Source organism: Patagioenas fasciata, chromosome 9 (assembly GCF_037038585.1).
Source record: "Patagioenas fasciata isolate bPatFas1 chromosome 9, bPatFas1.hap1, whole genome shotgun sequence".
Classification (NCBI taxonomy): Eukaryota; Metazoa; Chordata; class Aves; order Columbiformes; family Columbidae; genus Patagioenas; species Patagioenas fasciata.
The window spans coordinates 27,874,442-27,895,554 of record NC_092528.1 but is presented as its reverse complement, the minus strand read 5'-3'; the positions used below and the strand labels follow the sequence as shown (position 1 = coordinate 27,895,554).

At 39.5% G+C, this 21,113-nt stretch overlaps 1 protein-coding gene across 3 annotated transcripts in view; it reads left to right on the top strand.

Moving 5' to 3' along the window:
- Window positions 1-21,113, top strand: part of SERPINI1 (serpin family I member 1) — a 49,272-nt gene that overhangs the window by 10,712 nt on the left and 17,447 nt on the right. For all 3 annotated transcript variants that reach the window (XM_065844952.2, XM_065844951.2, XM_065844954.2), the window contains 4 exons: window positions 13,428-13,693; window positions 15,357-15,587; window positions 18,179-18,373; window positions 19,176-19,380. In XM_065844952.2, coding sequence (XP_065701024.1) covers window positions 13,444-13,693; window positions 15,357-15,587; window positions 18,179-18,373; window positions 19,176-19,380 — 881 coding nt within the window. In that variant the 5' untranslated portion in view covers window positions 13,428-13,443. The remainder of the gene's footprint in view (window positions 1-13,427; window positions 13,694-15,356; window positions 15,588-18,178; window positions 18,374-19,175; window positions 19,381-21,113) is intronic.

Here is a 21,113-nt window from a genome sequence, read left to right as displayed (position 1 = left end):
GTTCCTAATGGGGTTTGTATGGCAGCTGTAAAACTCGCACAACAGCCACTACTTCTGTGTTTCCATACCTGGTACAGGAGAGAGATTTGAACCTTAATTGCCCGCTTGGCCAAAGAATTCCGAAATCATCGAACCAAAAGAGATTTTGAGCTGGACCTTTCTTAGTTTTCCCATAACAGTTGTTTCATTCTGTGTAGAGCGCATATCAGGAGCAGGTTTATATGGTCTTTTTGTCTTGCTTTCCCTCATGCACCTCCCAGGCAACCTATTCCAGAGCTTTGTTTTATTTACTGTCAAAATGCTATTGTTAAAGTCCAGCCTTATGTTTTGTTACTACAACATGAGACTCTTCTTGTCCCATCCACTACGTGCACAGAATCAGAATAGTATTTTGAATCCTTTTTTTCTTTTCCTTCAGTGATTGACATCAAAGAAATTGGAATAAACTATTACCAAACTGGCAAAATTTGAACTTTTAAATCCACGTTACTTTCGTACTTGTCTACCTCAACTGGTGGTGTTGTTATGCAGATTGAAAAATAAGCACCTGCTTTAAATAACTCATAGCTGGACTCATGGTGCAGTCAAGCTTGGGAGAAAATAACTTTGATGTAGAAAACACTTCTGTTTTTTGAAAAGCACTGCTTTTATTTCACAGTAACCAGTGTGACCTCTTTGACAATTCATTAGTAATATCATAAACCAAATACACTATCTGAGATGTCCACAGTTTGATCAGGACATCACAAGGAAACATTTCTAGTATTCATTCTTGAATAAAATAACCTCAGTGATTGTTAGATGGAATGATGAGTTGCCAGTGTCAAACGGCAGGTGAATGTGGTTATGGTTCTCTTCCTGAAACAATTCAGCCAAAATACAATGGTGAGACCTACAAAAATCTGAACAATCTGAGGACTTTGAGGTAGTTAGCGCTGTAATATCATGGTCTGACTCTTTGTATAAACAGGTTAAACTAGTAGAACCTTTTAAACCAGTACAAAGCAATATTTGTTTAATAAGGCCATGGTAAAGATTTCTTCCTAATGCAGACTGAGGGAATGGGAGTGGAACCAGTTTGAGGTTAGGGATCAGCTGTGCCCATTCAGGCTTGTAATTACAGCTGTGATAAGTGTATTTTCAAGTCTTGCTGTACTGAGAGTTTTCTTAAGCCATTATTTTATTAGGCCTTTCATTGCCCCTCCTAGTGCATTGTAACAATTCCTGTGAATCATGGGAAAACAAATGTTAGGCTATTAATTTATAGCTATATAGAGACATAAGTTTAAGTCTTACGTAGGCAAGTGTGTGGTCATGTCTGACAATATTATATTTTGTAACCATGTTAAGTGAGTGAATATTACACCTATATATGCAGTGAAGACCGGACTATTTAAAGTCTAGCTTTTTAGTCTAGCATTTGGGAAAAAATATGAACTGTTAGTGTATTATTATTAATAGACTTGGTTGCTGTGTTCTTTAAGAGCTAGGAAAGATGTGTCCTGTTGAAGGTGTGGTGTTTGCTGCAGTTGCTTTTCGTATATTTCGATGAAAAGCAGCACGGAGCTGATATCTCATTGATTCCTGTGTGCTCTTTAAGCCCCGTGGAGATCCAGGCCATGGAGTGTCAAACAGGGTTGGACACTTGGTGCGGTGGAGCTGTTTTCACCTGCTTGTGAGCAGTTCACAACAAATCTCTCAGTGTTGTCCTTTGTGTATCTTCCACTTGGATGGCTTTAAATAAATAAGAAGTAAACTTAAAAAGAACTTTAGGTGCATAATTTCATACTCTATCTGCTGATGAGACGGAGGTGGCTGAGCTATGCAGTCTGGTTTCCACAAGGGGTACAGCTGATCTCTATGTGCTTCTTCAAGGATTAACAGATTCCATATGTGATTAGAGATGAGCTTTTGCCCATTTACACTTTGGGAGGTATTTGATTCCAATAGAATAACTGTTCTGTGGTGAATAACTAAAAAATAATGTGCATGCTTTGGGCAACACTTTGCATACAGCTGCATCAACTCCAGGAGGTCCATATGAGGCAATGCATTCTGGTTAATGGTTGGCTAATGAGTTTGCTGCTGAGATATATTGATTGAAAATTAAAATACCTTTTCTGCTGTGGCTGTGTTAATGGAACTGCTTGGTACAAACTGGGTCTAAATTCCTTATGTTGAGGTACAGCTGTCCACCTCGCCTACTTACCAATGTAATTTAGACATAAATCAGAACCTGCAGAAAGCTTGAAAATTGGCATCTTGGATACAGGCACAAGAATTCAGGTTAGCCGGTTTAGTCTTCAAAGCCACGCTAATTAAAAAGATTAACCTAATTTTTAATAAGAATGTGTATATTATCCGCAGATGTGAAATATTAGACGCCTATGAATCATAGCATATAATACAAAAAATGGGAGTAGTACTGCAGTCTCTCCAACAAAAGGTAGAATTAATATTAACTTGCTGTAGGAAATTCTAGAGGAAACGCCTATGACTTGCTGGAAAATAGATAGTCTGGGTTTTGGGAGGGGGAGACAATGAGGTTTCAATGCTCGTTTTTCACACTGAGGGTTGGAAATGACTTGATTACTTTCTGTAGGCTCTTGGAGTTTTTGAATTACAAGAACCCATTTAAAAAATCTTGAAAAATAATAAAAGAAAACAACCAACCAAAACCCAAACACCCTATGTAAAACATACCATAGAGGTGTTTATGTAGCTGCAGGGAGCTTGTATAGATGTGAGCCAGTGAACAACAGAAGTTGACTTCACGATTGCTCTTCTTCATGTGAATTGCTTTAGCATTTAGAATCAGATTTAACATGATACAGACTTCTCTGTGTGGGAGAATAAGCAAGATTAAGAGAAATTCAGCTCCCTGCATGTGTTGTTTAAAAGGCTCATCATTGCGAGGATACTTGGAACAGCAGCAGTTCCCATAAACACAAAGCAATGAGGCTTGAACAGTGATGGCAGAGCCGCGCTCTGGGGCCAGATTCCACGCACACAGCTTGAAAACCGGACTGTAAACTGAGCTGTTCTGTATGCGGTGAGCCAAGAGGGACAGATCAACAGCTACAGTTCTCCAAGGCCACGATAAACAAAGCTATTAGAACAAAAATATTCATATTTTCTTTTTTATTTTTTTCCCCAAGTAAAACGAGCCTTGTTTTTTGCCTCTAACTGAAGAAACTGTATTTCTTTGGTTGTTGCCTATCTTCTGTTGTGGATAAGATACTTGCGCAGCAGGGATTGTTTTATTCTGCTGTGCCTTTCTCTTTACGTTTCCAGCTTTCCCATTTATCCCTTGAAACTGTTGATGTTCCAAGTATTCTCTCTGAACAATTTCAGTCACAGATGCAGGGCGCTGAATTTGCTTCTCATCTTCATACCCCGCCAGCTCACCCACTTTGAACAGGATGAGGCTACTACTGTTTCCTTGTATTTTTGTTTTTCATGAGCTGGATGCTTAAGAAAAAGTGAGAGGGAGGGAGGAATTGAATGAGGATGTGGAGAAAAAAGTGAGGATTTTAGTGGCAATTCTGTCCTCTGTGCCACGCTAGCTGGTTTTTCCTCCTGTCCAGTTACTATGTGAGCTGATCAGTTGCTTGTGTTGGTGTCTGTAATCAGGCAGATGTTCTGGGTGCTTCCCTCTTTTTGGTTTTCCCTTTAAACATATTTGCAGAGCTACTCTTAAATGGAAGGAATAGAAAATTGGAATTCTGGAGCTGAAGAAATCATGGAGATAAGGGGAAAAAAAGGAAATATTTGAAAATATATGAAAACTACTACAGCAGAGCAGATGGCAGTGATGCTGAAGCCTGAGAGGCAAGAGTTGGAATTGGCCTTAGGGCAGGAGGAAGGAGAAGTTGGGTTTTCTTCTGCACATGGGCTCTCCGTGCTTCTCACTCCTTTGGGAATATCGGTGATCAGCATGCATCACATCAAAAAGAAATTCTGATCACATGTCTGCTTTGGAGTTTTCCATTGTGTGAAATGCAGAGTGAAAAATCCTGCTACTGGCTGAATATGGCATCCAGATTATGCTGTAGTTTTTAGAAAAAAAAGTGTTTATTTTGTAACAGATGTTATGATGTTATCTTAGAGTAATATTTGAAGTGGTGAAGCTTATGAAGATGTGCTATATTTTTATCTCAGAGTTGCAGATTTTGATGAAATGAACTTTTTCACCGACTCCATGGTGCTGTTCAAAAGTAAACACCCTGTGAGTGCCTCTCCTGTCTCATCCTTTTGTCTGTCACATTTGTGTGCAAGACCAGCTTTACCAGGTGCTTTTATTTTGACTTTTGTACGAGCTGTGCCTCTGGTTGGGCTCAGCACACACACCAAAACATTATAAATAACAATCCTTGTAACGATGAATTGCTGTTTGTAATTAATCAGAGGATAACATCTACTTTTAATACTGGAGTTATTTTTTTTCTTTTAAGCAATTTGTATATCTTATGACTCTGCTGTAAGAAACTAATTCTGATCTAAGTAGTGTTAATGCTATAACAACTCTTTTGGCCATAGCAACATTACCTAAATATGAATGGAGCTCAACGTTGGTGGCAGGTCTGAAGCCAGTATTGTTTTTAGGAAAGCAAGCTGGTTTGTATGTCACGCTTGCATTCAGTTTATCAAGTGGTGTACTACTGTTCTGAAATCCTGATACATTTTAATTAACTTCATCTTCTTGACATAGTTATCTTTAGCCTGATCTTTTTTCTTCTGAAGTCCTTGTGAAGGAAGCTGAACAATGTATTGAAAAATTAACTCCTGCTTTGAACTTTTGAAAGGCTGTCTCACAGACAATATAGACCTTGTCCATTTAGTTAGTTTTGGGTGATTTAAGGATCATCATTCTTCATTGAATTTTGTTAAAGACATTTAAAATTTTTCATGAGTTTTTGAAATGCATTCAGCAAGTCTCCTCCAAAGAGACACAATTTTAAGGTACTTTAGATGCAATATTCTATATTCCTATGAATCACAGAATAGGGAAGGGCTCCTATTCAGTTTTTGTTTATCCCTAATTAGTTGTGTCCTTCAGTCCTCCAGGTTCTGGTGGTTTAAATTTACCTGTGAGATGTTGTATTAATATAATGCCAGGCAAAGTATATAGTTTAATGTAACATATCTCAAGTGACTTTATGGAGTTGCAAGGAAAAGTGTATGGCACTTGAAACATCGTGTTCTGAACTTGCTTGCTGTAAATGCTTTCACAAAATGTATTATTAATATTTTTTGGTTCTGCTGAAACGGTAATATCATAATGCATTACGGCAATGTCTGTGACATAAGTGACAGCTTTCAGCGCTTATAAAACTACGCTCCAGTACAGGCAGTAACGTCGCCTTTAGACTTAAACTGCAATGATTGCATCTGGCAGTTGCATATGGTGAAACTTCACTGCTGCCCTTTTAATTAAATTATAGTTGGGAGCTCGCTTCTGGGAGCTTGCTCATCAACTGAATTTCACAGTAAAACAACAGAAATGAGACTGACTGTAAGTAAGGGGATTCACAGTGTGCACAAGAACAGGCAAGAAGTTGTTCTTGTATTTGAAACAACCGATTGGAGTCATCTGCAGCCATCTCACTGCTTCTGGTAGAAAATGACTAGTACAGGATCTGATCACAGCCTCTCCTTTCCTTTCCCAAACCACCCTAAGGAAATCTGAGGGAGAGAAAATAATCTGAGTCATTTGGGGTATCTTCCTTAGATGGTTCCACTGTGAGTGAAGTACTACCAAGACCTCTTCATTCAAAAGAAAACAAATCCAAAAGTGCAACTTGTTGAAATTGTTTCTGAAGAGCCTCAAAGACCCAACCTCAGCTCCAGTTGTCTGGGCCTTGTCCTTCCCACCATAGTGGAACCAAGTCACCATCCTCACCACGAGATCAATACGACTGAGAGCGACCTCATTTGGAGTGGTGTACAGGACTGATAACCCTCACTAAAATAAAGATATGTAAAAAAAGCCATTGGTCTGTGTGTGGTTAAGCTGCTTTTATGGAACTTGACAGGTAGACCCCTCCTTTTGATCTGTTGAAAGCAGATCCTACATAGCATTTCAATCTCTTGAGACTCACCCCAGTTGGGCTTTTTTACCTTTCTTAGAAGAGACGTGTGTACACCACTGATTCTGAACCTTCAGAAATCCTAAATTCCCTAATACTTCAAGTCTTCTCCTTCACAGAGCTTGTTTGATTTGTGTTTTCTTATTCGTAGCTTTTATTTTGTGGGAAACACTGTAACTGTCGCAATGCCAAAGGATTTATAAGACACTTTTTCTTCTAGACAGAAAGAACAAATAGAGAAATTGTATATGGGGCCTCACAATTACAGGCCTTATAGTAATACTTTTTGAAATAAGCCCACCTTTTCATAATTGTCTAGGCATGAATTTAGATGTTTGCTTTAGGCTATTCAAATTTAAGTATTTTGGACATGGCTTCTCAGCATCTCTTTTTATTTTTTAATTGGAGCTGAGGGATTATGCTTGAGGAAGCTCAATTAAGACAACTTTGGCTTGCATAATTGCCTCAGCAGGTTGGTGACTCAGTGCCAAGCTCGGTGAAAGTTTAAAAACATTTGGGATTTAATGGCAGAAATTGTCAATATGAAAGTTTGCAGTGTACCATTTTCCTTTCAGGTTTTCTCAAAGCTGCTGCTGTTATGAGGTCAATTAATAAAACAGAAATAAAGAATCCTGAGGGGCGTGCATTGCTGTGTGTTGGAGAGCAAGGTTTTAGTATGGTCCAAACACTTACAGAATGACTCTTCGTTGTTTCAGTTCCTATATACTAGAGGTTTGAATACCCCGGTATTTGATATATTGTTACTGTGCTACTTTTTAATGAAATTGACCTCAAGGTTTCTTGCTCCAGAAGACAGCGACTCCATAATTGACAGATGATGCGAAAATCCCACAACTTTATTACTAATGTTTGTGCAGATTGAAATATAGATGTCATTGCACATCTCTGAAACAAACAGATTCAAATGGGATTAATGATTCTAGATGTGTCTGTAGAATCTGTTTGACAAGGTCATATGCTCACATCAGCTAAGGACAAACTTTTTTTTTCAACACAGAAAATGTAAATATGTACCCTAATATGAAGGAGTTGACTTGCTTGCTAAATATAATACATGTCATAGCATTTGTGTACCTGTCTGGTACCAAGAGCTGTGTAAGATTTCACATGGTTGTCACCACTTCCAACAACCAAGCTACTTCTAGTAACCAAGGTGCTTTGTAGGTACCTCCATGTACTGCTTGCACTATCCATGACGGCCCTAACTTAAAACATTTCATAGATATCTGATTATTCTCCCATTTCCTTGGGTATATTCTTCTGGCCACAAGCAATAATACCTCATGAATCGCATATCTGTTGCTCTGAGACCTGGTACTTCCATTTACCTCCCATCACCTTCAGGCAGACTCTCCTGTGTCTTGGTTCTCAGTGTAAGGGTTTCCCAGTGGATTGTCTAAGCAAACCCTTACACCACTTGGTAGGATGTAGATTTTTTTGCCTGTTTGCACTCGTTATGTAAAAGAAATTATTTTTCAGGTTAAGCCACCTTAGGTTCTACCTTGTTTCACATCACACTGTCTGTCAGTCCCTGTGCTGGAGGGAGAGAGCGGCTGAAGGACAGGCAGGAAAAGGATGATGAACAAAGACAGCAATTGATGAAAGTGCTGCATTACTTCTGTGGTTAAAACCACAATGTTCCAGGTGTGAGAGTACTTTGCATCTCTAGCTAGCGTTGCTGGAGGACAGTTTTGCCCAATCTTTGAGTAAAGATCTGAAAGGTTGGATTACTGGACAAAACAGAAAGGATTGAAAAAAATTATTCTGAAATTGTTCTGCGGTACAAATGCATCGAGTGGATTTGTGAGAACCTGGAGATGTGTGGTAGCAGCCCCGTTTGCCTCTTGTTGCAGGGCAGTGCCTGAGGCAAGCCTAAGGCAGCCCAGAGCTCAACCTGGGAGTTTGAGCTCAGCCTTATGCTGGTCCCTCCTCTGCACATCCCTGGGGTAGCCATGACAACCGTGCCTGGTCCTGGGAACAGCTGATGGGCTTGCAAACTGCTCAGTGCATCTCCTCTGCTCTTCACTGGTGGCTGTTTGGATTGATTTTCTAAATTATTATTACTAGTTATACAGTCCCTCCCTCTTTGATATTGTGTTAGTTAAGATTGTCAACAAGAAATCATCTAGAGTAAAGGTGCCTGCGGCGATTGTCATGTTTACTAACTGGAAAAGCACTAGTGACTGAATTTCACCAAACTTGTTCATCCTTTTGTGATTATCTGTCAAAACCGTGATACATCTGTGAGTGTTTTTGAGGGGAAGGAGGAGGCACCCAGCTCCTACCTAGAGCCCTCAGTAAATTCATCTCTTACTTTATAAAACTGTTCTGCCAGACTTCTGTCTCTTCCTGCAGATGCTCTTCTTTACAGGAGAGGATGTAATCAGTCTTGTTACCACGCTTGTTTTTCTCCTGGAGTGTTTCTTTCCTACACTGATCAGGAGGAATCAGCAATTCTTCTTGTTGGTGCTTCCCACACCTTCGGTGTTTAGCTTGCTTGTAGCCAAGCGTAAGCTTTAGTGCAACTGATCTTAGTTTAGTCTCTGTGTGCTGAGGAACTAAGGTGATATATCGGAGTTTTATTTGGTAGGTTTTTAAAGCCATAAATGTTTTTTTTTATAAAACCCACAGTCTGTAGAGGTGTGAAAGACAAGGAAATTATAACCTCTTTTTTCAACCTGTCTGGCATGCACAAGGTACTGGAATTTAACCCTTATCTGAATTTTTGGCACCTTCCTACATTGAGTCCAATCTTGCCGTTTCAAAATTCATGGTACTTCATGTCTGTGAACTCAGTTTGAATTTGTTGATACATCTCTCAAAATATCTTGGCTTACAGAGGATGCTTGCCCCTTTTGCATTTTTCTGAAAGCATATGTACCAAACCGAATAGTTCAGAGTTTGTGGGTGTGAGGGGGCGATGTTTTTCTGCTTCCTCTTAGTCATTGCAGCCTTATGCTTGGGGAAAGGCAAGATCTATAGTTAATCAGTCCTCTATTCTAGCCTATGAATGTTTTGCTTCAAACATAACTAAAGCTGGTGTGTTTTGTGCCTGTGTACAGGAATGCGTCTGTGCCGGCCACAGGCAAATGGACAGAAAGGCTGCCCTTAGCCCAGGCTGGTTGTGACCTGGTGTGGAAACACAACAGGCTGGACTTTCAGGACTGATTAAATCTTTACAGAAGGTTTCTGTAATTTTGAACGAAAAAGTTTCTGGGAATTGAACTAGTCATGGCCTCAATGCAAGTACCTACTGCATAACATATCTCTGAAATACCTTTTTATTTTTAAATTCTTTTAGTAATGCGTGAGGACAGTGACGAAACAAATCAGAAAGAGGAGTCCCTTTCCTTTAAATTGACTCCAAAAGACTCTTAAAACTCGTACAGAACAGTGCCCAGAAGCCCTCAGACAAACCAGGCATGTCTCCATACCCAGAGTGGAAACACCAGAAGAATCGCACAGGAATGTCAAATGGAGTGGAGCTGGTATTCAAGATGTAGATGTATATTTGAGAAGCCAGTTACAGTGAAGTTGTCATAAACACTGCCAAATAACACCTGTGCAGGTATAACTGTGCAATAAGGTCTCATCTATAGGTTAGAGATGTTTCTCAGGTTTTTTTGAAGCAGTACCACATTGGTTAGTATTCTCAGGAAAAAAAAACAGCAACAGAGCAGTTGCAAGTAAGAATGAAACCAGTAATCTGAGAAATGTCTTTAGCAAGCGATGATTTGCGATACACAATTGTTTGTCAAGAAGAGGCTGTTGCAAGGAGAGTATTTGTCTGTTTGTGTTGATTCTTTGATTGCCTGGAAGGAGAGAGTGGTGTTCATGCCTCGATTAAGATAAAATAGAACTTAGATTCTATCTGAGCTTGGCCCTCAAATAAGAAATTAATATCTTTGATCTTAACAACTGTGTGATTGAGGAGTGAAGGTCATTTCAGCAGCTTTTTTCATTCATATAGGTAGTCAATAAATGCAAAATGCACACAGTAACATTTAAAAAAAAAAATGAAGAACCATCAGTTTCAAACACTGTTCAATGTGGACTTTGTCTCCTTTTCAGGTGATGCAGTGTTAATTAACTAGATTGCACAGGTGCAGAACAGCTATGGCAGACTGTACTGCTGGTCACCCTGAGGAACAGTCTAAAAAGACCGACTTAAGTTTGATTATACTCAAGAGAATTGTTGACTTCCTGGACATACTGTTCAGCTTCAATTCCTTCACTTAAAGCAGGTTTGAATAGGGTACAGTCAATTTTAAAATAAGCTCCCTGTGTTGCTGGAGAAACAAAAGAGAGTGCCCTCGACTCTGGCTGAGAGATGCTGAGATGATGCTGCCCCGCAAGGAGCGCTCAGCTGTTTGCTGGATCAAGACCTGCTGCATGAGGAAGCATAAAACCAAGAGTAGGATTGCCTAAAGTAAAGCAGAATCAGAGAAGCAGCAGCTGTCATGACTAGAATGATAATTAAGAGCTGGATTCCCAGGTGTCAGCAGAACAGTATATGCTTGTACTAGAAGTACAAGAAGAATTGGACTGAGGAATTTACCGCAGATTTCTCACGTTAGACCACTTTCACATTGGCTGGCAAGGCTTCATCTGTTCTGGTTTATAGTCTTCTCCCCACTTCCCATCTCCTACAGATCTTCGGTTTGCTTTGAAACATCTTCCCTTGCCTTGTACTCTTATCTGGACCTTGTGAGAGAGCCGTGTTTTCACCAGTATCTTCAGAGTTGCTGCCAGCACAAGAGCTGGTTGTATCCTAAATGTGTACTGGGGCACTCGTGCCCACCTCCTTGACTCCTTTCTTCTTCCCTGGACATGTATATGGGCACCTTCACTGTGAAACTCTTATTAGAAAACCTCTCTAGGCTAAAAGTGTTGTGGAGGGGGGAGATCTAAACTGTTTGGCTTTCATTCCTACTGGGAACTCTAATTCTGCACAGCTTAACCTCTTGCTTTGCCATCAATGGGATTGCAGCATGTATTTAAAAACTAAGTTTAGGTTTGGTACTTTGTCTTGTAACAGCATTTCAAATATCAACTTTATTTGTCCTCATCTGTGTACTTACTATATATTCTTGTCCAACTAAATGATTAAAAATGTTATAACTCTATTGTTTCACATAAGAAGCTTTTGCAGAGTGGTCAGGAAGAAAGATGATTTGTGTACATATATATACATTTATCGTTGTGTGATACCAAATATCTTATTAGCATCCAAATAGTCTAGCCTACACATTAAGCCCTTCACTAAGTTGTACAGATGTCCCCACTTCCCCCCCTCCTGCAATTATTTGAGACTGTCTGGCACATAAAACCAATATCAGTGATAGGGGTGTGGAATAACTACCCCTGCAACTATAAAAGGCTGGGGAAATTTCCCATTTTAAAAGCAGTTATTGGGCAACTTTGTGGTTTGGTGATACTATTTAGAAAAAATAAAAAGATTCTCAGCCTTTATGAAATAAATAGCGATGGTCATGGTCCAGACTGATGTGTTTTCTTTTGGGTGGCAGTGAAGTGCTGGGAAGGGTTATAAGTGTTCTAAAATATGTATTCATCAAGTAATAAGCACAATATGAAGCTGGTGACTTAGGCTCCTATAACTTAGTGTGTTTTGTTCTTAAATAGAATAAGATATCATGCTGAGTATCTCTCAAAGAGAGATCGATCAGGTAGTCCAGAGAGATGATGCTGGCATAGAGGAGAGCTTGTTAGAAGTGGTGAAAGGGTTGTATTTCTTATATATATGGGAGCAATAATCAGAAAGGAGAAATAAGGCTCTCCCTACTGTGTTGCCCTTTTCCCCTGAAGCATGTGTGGTTCCTGCACTTGTTCATCTCGTCAATTTTTTCAGTGCAAAAATAAACAAAAGGCCAATCTGGGGGCAGGAAGAATCCTGACTAGTGACTGCATCGCTTGCTGCCAAGGCACGCATGTGTTGCTTTTATATTTTCTCAACTATAAAATGGGAGTCATAATGCATGAATTGTGTATCGTTCAGTGTTGTGCGAGCTAATTAGATAATGCTACATAGTCCTTTGAAGAGAAATGTATAATATTAACGTTGTGTAGAGCTTACTAAGGGTGTGAGGTGCACACAAACCCTTGGGAGCTGCAGAGCTGGGAAGCACAAGGCAGAGCCGCTTGGGCTGGGTGAATGCAAATTGACTTCAGCCAAGCAACGGAATAGCACATTCCCATAAATTTGTCCCATGCTGACACAGCAGCATGTAAACACTTCTGGACTAAAGCTACTGCTTCAGGAAACTTTGCTTTGTGATGCGTTTTAAGTGGCCAAGAAGTGCAGGCTCTGTTGGTTTGGCATTTCTGCCCCAGGACACTTGGGTGAGATGCTGAGGCAGTGTGGAGTCCAGAGGACAAGTGGAAGGATGGAGACACACAAACACTGCTCCAGGAGCTGGGATTTTAGTGTTGGTAGTTGTATGATGAGCTAAACTGGGATAGAGTGAGAACTGCTGCCTCCTGAAGCGGTTTAGCAAATCTTGGAGGGTGGATTAGTCAAAAGCGTTAGTGCTAACCCTTTTTTCCACTCGGTTTACTGTCTTGTTTCCCCTATTTGGATCTTAACTTTACCCTCTAAAGATCTCTGAGCAGCTGTTGTCCTTCAGCTAGCGTAACGACCCATCTTTTCACCATTGTTTACTAACAAAAGGGATTTCATTTGGTAACTAAGGCATGATTTATTTTTCTTTCAAAGAATTTTTTGGCTGCTTGCCATATGTTTTGCAGCTGAGCAACATCATGGTACATTTCGTTTATCACCGGTGCTGCCAAGCTCTCTTACACCGCTTGAGATAGTTGTACCATTTTGGGGCTTAGAGGGACTTAGATGAATAAGTTGCATCTTGCTGAAAGGTCAAATGAAAGAAAGGTGGATTTTTAAGTCTCCTTGGTGAAAAAGTACAGAAATACAGACCAATTCCAAGTCAGCGTTGCTTAACAACAGCAAAATGAAAAGTAAAAGTAGGAAAGGTGTTGCTATATCTTTGAGGTCTTTTTCCGTAGGAGCTGTGTTTTGTTAATCTGGTGCGGAAAGATTTCAAAAGCATAAAGTCACATAATGAAGTACTTTCGGTTTTGGGTTTTTTTGAAAGTAAATCATTACTTCAGTTTGAACAGTGTGTGTGTTACCTTCTCTTCCAAACAACTGAATTGTGTATTGAAATCCATAATTTTTTTTTCCACGCAGATTTGAAATTGGAAGCTTAACTTTTTTTTCTCTCTTGAGTCAAATCTTTTATTACTTAAGTAAGTTTATTTTCTCCGAAATTTATCTTGCAGATCTTAATCTCAAGACATGTATTTCCTTGGACTGTTGTCTTTGCTTGTTTTGCCAAGCAAAGCCGTCAAGACAAATCTTCCTGATGAAACCATTGCTGAGCTTTCTGTGAACGTTTACAATCAGCTGCGAGCTACAAGAGAAGATGAGAATATTCTCTTCTCTCCTCTGAGCATTGCACTAGCCATGGGAATGGTAGAGCTGGGAGCCCACGGAACCACTCTGAAAGAAATTCGACATTCCATGGGTTTTGACGGCTTAAAAAATGGTAAGGCCTTGTAGTCACGTTGTATTATGGAGCTTTTTGTCTTAAAGAAACAGGTGGTGATGCCTGAACAACAGCAGAAGTGGCCTGGTCACATCTCTGGGTTATGAACCAGGCGGCTGAAGCTGCGGTGGATTCTGCATAAGCTGGGAGATGCCAACGTACGGTCCTGGCTTGGACACCTTAATCTTCAGCAGTTGCAGTTAACTGTTGATCTTGGATTCTTTCTGCAAAATTAACATGCCTTTGCTCCAGAGTTATAAGAAGACTTTTAGAAACATCCTTTTTGAGGTTATAATGAAACCGGAAAGGGAAACTAGTATTTTAGCAATATTCCTTATAAGAAAATATGAAAATCTTAGTAATTTAACTCCAAAAGTCTCCTGCTTTGATACAACTTCTTTTCTTCTTGTCGGTAGAACCTGTAGGTTCTTTACCCTGATTCTATATCCCAAATGGTCTGTCTGCATTGCATAATGTCAAATACAAGCTAATTTAGGACATATAAGCATCTTGACTGCTTCAGCACGTGTTTCCATCAGCCTTTGAGAAATAGGATTGATTTATTTTGCGGAGAACGATATTACCAGCCAGTCCCATCTGTGGTGGGGGATGAGCTGAGTCGTGTGCGAATCAATGCTGCACTGTGTGGTGCGAGCAACTGGCATCTGACTGCACATGGAAAGGGACGAGGAAATGGCAAAAATTACTTTGAAGATGCAATTTCAATGAATTCTGATGTCCAAGTGATTGGTTTGGAACACATATGATATTTCTTATATAGTGTACTAGACGTCAAGTCTTCAGTAAAAGGATCTTGGGGAAGAATTTGTGAATACGGTGTTCAAAATGAGTTCAATGATGGATAATGCTCTGTGGAGACTACAGCACATATTCAGTTCTGCAGTTTGTCTCTGAAACACTGATAAATTATCCCCTAGCTATAATTGAAGAAGTTATGCAGTTGATTTGACCTGATTTGACTCTTACTGCGTGTGAGGGCTATTCAGTGAAATACTGCAATGATTTCTGCTTGAATGTATCATTGCATTCAGTTTTTAAGTTGTTTTTAAAAATGAATTAGAAACTTCAACTCCAGGTAGCCAAAGCAACAGTACAAGCTTTCTATCTTAAAAAAAACCCTATTTCAGTCCTACTCAGGATTCCTTATTATTCAAGGAAATGATCCTGTTCTGCCCCATGCAGGATCCTGGAGAATTCTGAACCTGGTTTTTGGCTGAGGGAAATCTATGGGGAAGTCCTTGACTTCAACACTTGAAGTTCATTTTTCCTCCAACAACTGGCTTTTAGGATGTAACAAATGCTGTTTTGCCATTTGTGATGGCAAGACACAAAAGTGTGACTTAGTATACTTCTTTTGTAATTACTCTTCTGGTGTTGAAAGGGTTACCATTGATAGCTTGGTGTGTGGTAGGATCCAAATGGCTTGTTAATTGCACTAATTATAGGTAGCAGAAAAAATATGCTTTAAATAATATGTTTTGCCTCGTAGATTTTTCTTTCAGATCTGAATGTGTGTTTAGGTTTAGAAACAAGTTTATTAAAAAAACCCTTTTTTTAAGAAAATGTGTTTAATTTCCAGCAGAAAAAAAAACATGGAATAAGCTTCTTTTCTGAAACACTGAATGTATTGTTCTTTCCTCAGGTGAAGAGTTTACCTTCTTGAAGGAACTTTCCGATATGGCAACTACTGAGGAAAGTCATTATGTTCTGAATATTGCGAATGCTCTCTATGTGCAGAACGGGTTTCATATCAGCGATAAATTCCTGCAGTTGGTGAAAAAATACTTTAAAGCTGAAGTAGAGAACACAGATTTCAGCCAAAGTGCAGCTGTAGCTGCCCACATCAATAAATGGGTGGAGAACCACACAAATAGTAAGTCCACGTGGTTCTTTTGTATTCCTCTTGCAGTTTCCAAAGTTGTACAGTGGTTTTGAATTGTTGCTTTGGCTTTTATCTCTTCTATGTAAGACCGAAGTATCTCCTCATGTGAAAAGAATCATAGTATCAGCTTTTTTCTTGTGCAAGGACGATCTGCCTTAAGTAATATTAGCTATTGTTAATCATAGTATCTAAATACTTTTTCCTGTGTCTTATTATCTTAAAGTACTCATAGCATTTGCCAAATGAGAATGCTTTAATGGTAGACATTTTAATAACGTTATAAACCAGATTTTTGTATTAAGCTACAAAAGTTAAAAAAGTACTTTTGCTAACTGTAGAAAAACTGTCTATGAAGGGGTTATTGGCTTATGCTTTGGATGTGTGGAGTATTGCTAGTTCTCTGGGGAACTCATAGTTACAAGGTGCTAAGAAACAGAATACTAACAAATACAGAAGCTAATTTGGAGCCACAGAATCTGACCCTGTAATGAGGGAACTAGATAGCATGCTGAGAGTCTCGTTGATTTCAGGAAAACTGTCAGAGTTTCGCAACAGAAATTTGCAGTAGGGGAGTAAGCGCAGAGTTACGGATGTGAATATGCACGCATATTCAGATCCACATGTGCTCGCTTCGCTTGTGGAATCCCAGAGATGTGATATTTTCTCAATACATGCAGAGCCTCAAGGTATAGGAGTGGAGTTAGTCCCCCGTTGTAGGGATCAAAGCAGAGTCTGGTTCTAGTTGATCTGGCACACTCTGGAGGTTGATGTTTTAAGAGTCGTTCACCAGGGGTCCGGCTCCAGCATCGCTTGTACCATTGCAAATATGAAGGTGTTGGAAATCCTCTGTATGGAATTAACATATCAACGTGTAGTCTGAGCATTTAAGAATCCATAATACTTTATGGTAATGTATTGCACTGAAGTGGAAAAACACCTTATAATGCTTTTATTCCGTTTTGGAAATTACCTGCTTTTTCCCAAGTGAAGATGCCAGCTATCGTATTCATAATAAATTCTGCCCTTTGTCTCATGCTACAGAAATAGAGGGGATTTAAGTGAGGCAGCAGAGTGTTTTCAGAGAAGGGAAAGGATAAGAAAATTCTCTTTGTATTTGAAAGAACAGCAATTTCTTCTGGTTAACACCTGCCACACACGCTGCCCGAGCTGGTGGCCGTTGTCCTGGCAGGAGCTGAGCTCTCTGAGCTGTAGGTTGTGATAGTGCTGGTCCCTCAGCCCTGTCTGTGACTGCTGCTTCTCATTCTCTCCTGCCAGCTCAGAGGAGGAGGCTCATTTTCTCATTAGGAAAGGGGCACAAGACAGGCAAGTTTCCAATCCCGGCACCTTAGGTGTGATGGGAGGCTCGGAGCGGAAAGCATAACTGTCAACGATTTCTCCAACCGGAAAAATTCTTAACATTACACTAGTGTATTAACAAGACGAGGCTGAAAATATAAGGGAGTATGATGTACCAAATAAAAATGGAAAAAATGGAAGTGTATTCCTTCTGAATTTTTCCTTTTTGTTTTCTAACCACAGGGAGTGAGGATGGCAGGATAAGTCGCATCTCATTTCTAAGTACAAACAGTAACCTAAAAGAAATGCTGCCGTATGATAAACAAATTTTTCACCAGTTAGTCGATGTCGTATGCTCTAGAAAGCAGAATTAATTTGTATTTTAAACCGTGGATTAAGAAATAATAATCAGACTGAGGAATGTGTTTGCAGTGCAATGTCAGTTAAAAATAGAAGTAAGTAAGAGAGCTGTCTGAAGGAGGCTGTAATTCTTCAAGAATAGTGACAAATCTGGTCAGCGCACCAAATTTAACAAACTTGAAATGACTTTGCTGCAAAGCAAGCCGGTTAAGATGAGCTAAAGCAGGTAACAGACTGTTTTCTGATGGAAATGGCTGATTGAGGAGTAGGCGCAAAGCAGCTGCCATGCTCAGCTGCCATACCTCCCATGAATAGAGCAGATGCTAGATGGTTTTTTTCCTCTTTTGCTTTTCAAGAGCTAATGTCACTGCAACAAATGCTCTAAATTTATGTGCATTTTTTGTGTTTTGTTGTGTGTTTTTCTTTGTTTGGTTGTGGGGGGTTTTCTTTGTTTTTATTAGTCCTCACTCTGAAGTTTTTTCCTGATTAGAAACGGTTCCTTCAGGTGAATTTCCAACGAGTACTCTTATACAATTTAAATTAAGCACCCTTTTAAGTGCTTCTTTGGATTGGAACCAAAGTTTGTAGAAGTTCTGACCTTAAGACCACAGTGCTGAACTCTTATTGTAGCACCAGGGTAAACATTCCTTACGTGACCCCTTTTCCGCTCAGTTTCATTATGGGCTATGCTTAAGTAGTGATCAAGAAACACTTGACTAGCATGTACTTGATGGAAGGGTTTACGCACCTACACTGTGATTTAGGTTTACAAAACATTGACAGGTTAATTTGAGATTTAATCAAACATCTGAATTGGAAATTACACGGTAGCACGGCTTTTTATTTTCTTGCATTTTTCAAGCTGTCTTAAGTTTTGATTTAAGGCTCAATTTGACATGCAGACTGACAGTTGGTTTTCCTCCTAGATATGATCAAAGATTTTGTGTCTTCAAGAGATTTTGGTGCTCTAACTCATTTGGCTCTCATCAACGCAATCTACTTTAAAGGCAACTGGAAATCACAGTTCAGACCTGAAAATACAAGAACTTTCTCGTTCACTAAAGATGATGAAAGTGAAGTGCAGATTCCAATGATGTACCAACAGGGAGAGTTTTACTATGGTGAGTTGGAGCTTTAGCAATTTAAAGCTGATAAGTCCTCCCTTAATAGGTTTGTTGCAGTAATATTCATTTGTATTGTCTGTTTTTTCACCTACAACTTTAAACTATGAAGGGACTCTGTCTTTTTGTGTGTGCTTGCGTATTATAACTAGATAGCAACACGTGTAATGACTTTCTTGATTACTTTTTTAGGTGTGTGTTTGGTGCAACATGATGGATTTCAGAATGTTTATCCATTTTATCGAACCTCTTTACAATGCTGGAGCTAGTCCTGCTTCTCACTAAAATATTGTTCTTCTGCTGTGCTAAGTATTAAAACTAATAATGTTTGCTTTTACTGTTGTAATATTCTTAGAAAGGTAAAATAGGGGTTTTTTGAACAGCAGAACTAATGATTGCTTTTATCTTAAGCTTGAAGTCTAAATGAGTTCTACAGTCTCCAGCATTGGCTGCATTTCGTTCGGTCTCATTATTGACAAATTATCTCTTCTGAGTAAAAAACTCCTCTGCCTATTTCTATGAAAGTCTTGGCAGCTTTAACAACTTGTAGACTTCTCTCGAAGCAATCAAACTTGGGTAATAGGTTCAGAAGTATAATTATCTATAAACACTGTGATTGCATAAGCTTGCTTGTTTGTTTTAAGCAAGCAGATGTGAACCTTGAGTTCTATGATGAAGAAACCAATATACATTTGATACAGAACAGAATAAAGATAAACACTGCTGTTTTTTTCCTTATCTCCAGTGAAGGCAAAAGAAAATACTTTACTAGCCTTTTTCATTGTTGTTTTTTCTTTTGTAGGAGAGTTCAGTGATGGCTCCAATGAAGCAGGCGGTATCTATCAAGTTCTGGAAATACCATATGAGGGAGATGAGATGAGTATGATGATCGTTCTTTCCAGACAGGAAGTTCCGCTGGTCACACTGGAACCGCTGGTCAAAGCCTCCTTGATTAATGAATGGGCTAATTCTGTAAAGAAGCAAAAAGTGGAAGTGTATTTACCCAGGTGAGAATACGCTCCCATGCCAATAGAATGGGTGAGGCGGCTTTCAAATTGGATGGAGTGGCAGAGTAGGTAAAACTTGAACATCTTGATCAAGGCTGCAGTTGTGCAGCACCCACGGAATGGTTGGTTTGACAGGAAGGCCCAGGGGGTGCAGTGCAGAATGACGGTTGTTTGAGGAACAGATGAGCACTGCGTTTGCATCCCTTTCATGCGTAAGCTCCGGAAAGGAGAATTTCATCATCAGGAATATATCCACCCTGCGTGATGCTCGCAGTATTTGCAGAACTTGTTATGGTTAAGTTCCATTTAGCTGGGAACCATAGAAATATTGCAAGTCTGATTTAATGAAAGCTTAAATGTTTCATTTAGGTCCTAATTAGATTTCTATGTGTTGCTAATTTGAAAAGTTCTAATGGTGTGTGTCTGTGTAGATAAAAATGGTTGAGTGTTGAGAGATAATTCCAGCCAATTTGTGTCTTTTGTCTTTTTTTCTTAGTTGTAATAAGTGCTGGTTTCTTTTTTCTCAGAGGAGCAATAGAACAACAAGACGTTACTACCAGAAGGGATGAAACTTCTGTCAGTTCATTTGTAGACACGAGTTGTGTGTGCACTGTGGTGTTTTTCCCCACATATACCACTTAGTTATCTTTCCTAGAGTTCTGTTCTATCTATCTTCAAATATTTTCCATGCTTGCCATACACTTGACTTAGTAACGGTGTTGTTTACTACTACAAGTCACTAATAATGTACAGTTGATTCATGGTGTCCTTCAAGTGATTCATAAGGATTTCATTGAAGTGTTTGTGTAACAATACATCACAAATTTGGCTGGATCTCTTCTACTTATTACACAGAATCACAGAATGTTAGGGCTTGGAAGGGACAAGTAAACTATAGTGAATCATTTTAATCATTAAAATAGTTGTTTGTTTTCAGGCAACTTGGAGACTTGAGTTTGCATTTTCACACATAAAGAGCAGAGCAAGAAGCCTGCAGCTCATCAGCTTCCTTTCCAAAGCAAAGATGACTTTCACAAAGCTGACAGCAGCTGAGCGCAGTGATACAAGGCTAGCCAGGATAAACGCTGAGACGGACTGGTGCTGTCAGTGTGCCCTGATGCCAACTCGAGATGGAATTCCACTTCTCTTTAAACCCCTTCTGCTTAGAGTCAGAGTGGTGAGGGAGCAGCAGCATTTTGGGGTTATGTTTCCCTGCCCCATAGTAAGATTTCCTCTCTTTAAGTGGCATTTCCTTTGAAGAAGCAGGGAGAGCAGCAAGGAGCTGCATTGCAGGTTATACACAAACTGAAGCTATTGTATGCTATTCCTGTGATTTTGTTTGTTTGCTTTTCTCTTGGAGCTTCAAGTCCCAAGGGCTTTAGTATTAACAGTCCGCTGAGATGCAGGGGAGGGGCTGTTTCTCCTGCAGGCTTGTGCAAACCTTACCTAGATGTTCCTGAGAAATAAAATACGAGGGGTCTTCCATCCCTTAAGCTTTCCTTTTAAAACTGGAGCATTTCACAGCCTGGGCATCAGGTGGCAAAGTTGGGCATCTTTTCTCAAAGAATTTCTAGAGTGCGAAATGCACAAGGAAAATCTCTCTCCATTGATTATACAGAGAATCTGTCAAAACTACCTTCCAAATTTGACACTTAGGTGTCTAAAGTTAAACACATGAATGGCATTGAAAACATATTAATTGTGGTTGAGTCGAATGAAGATTATAGCGGTAG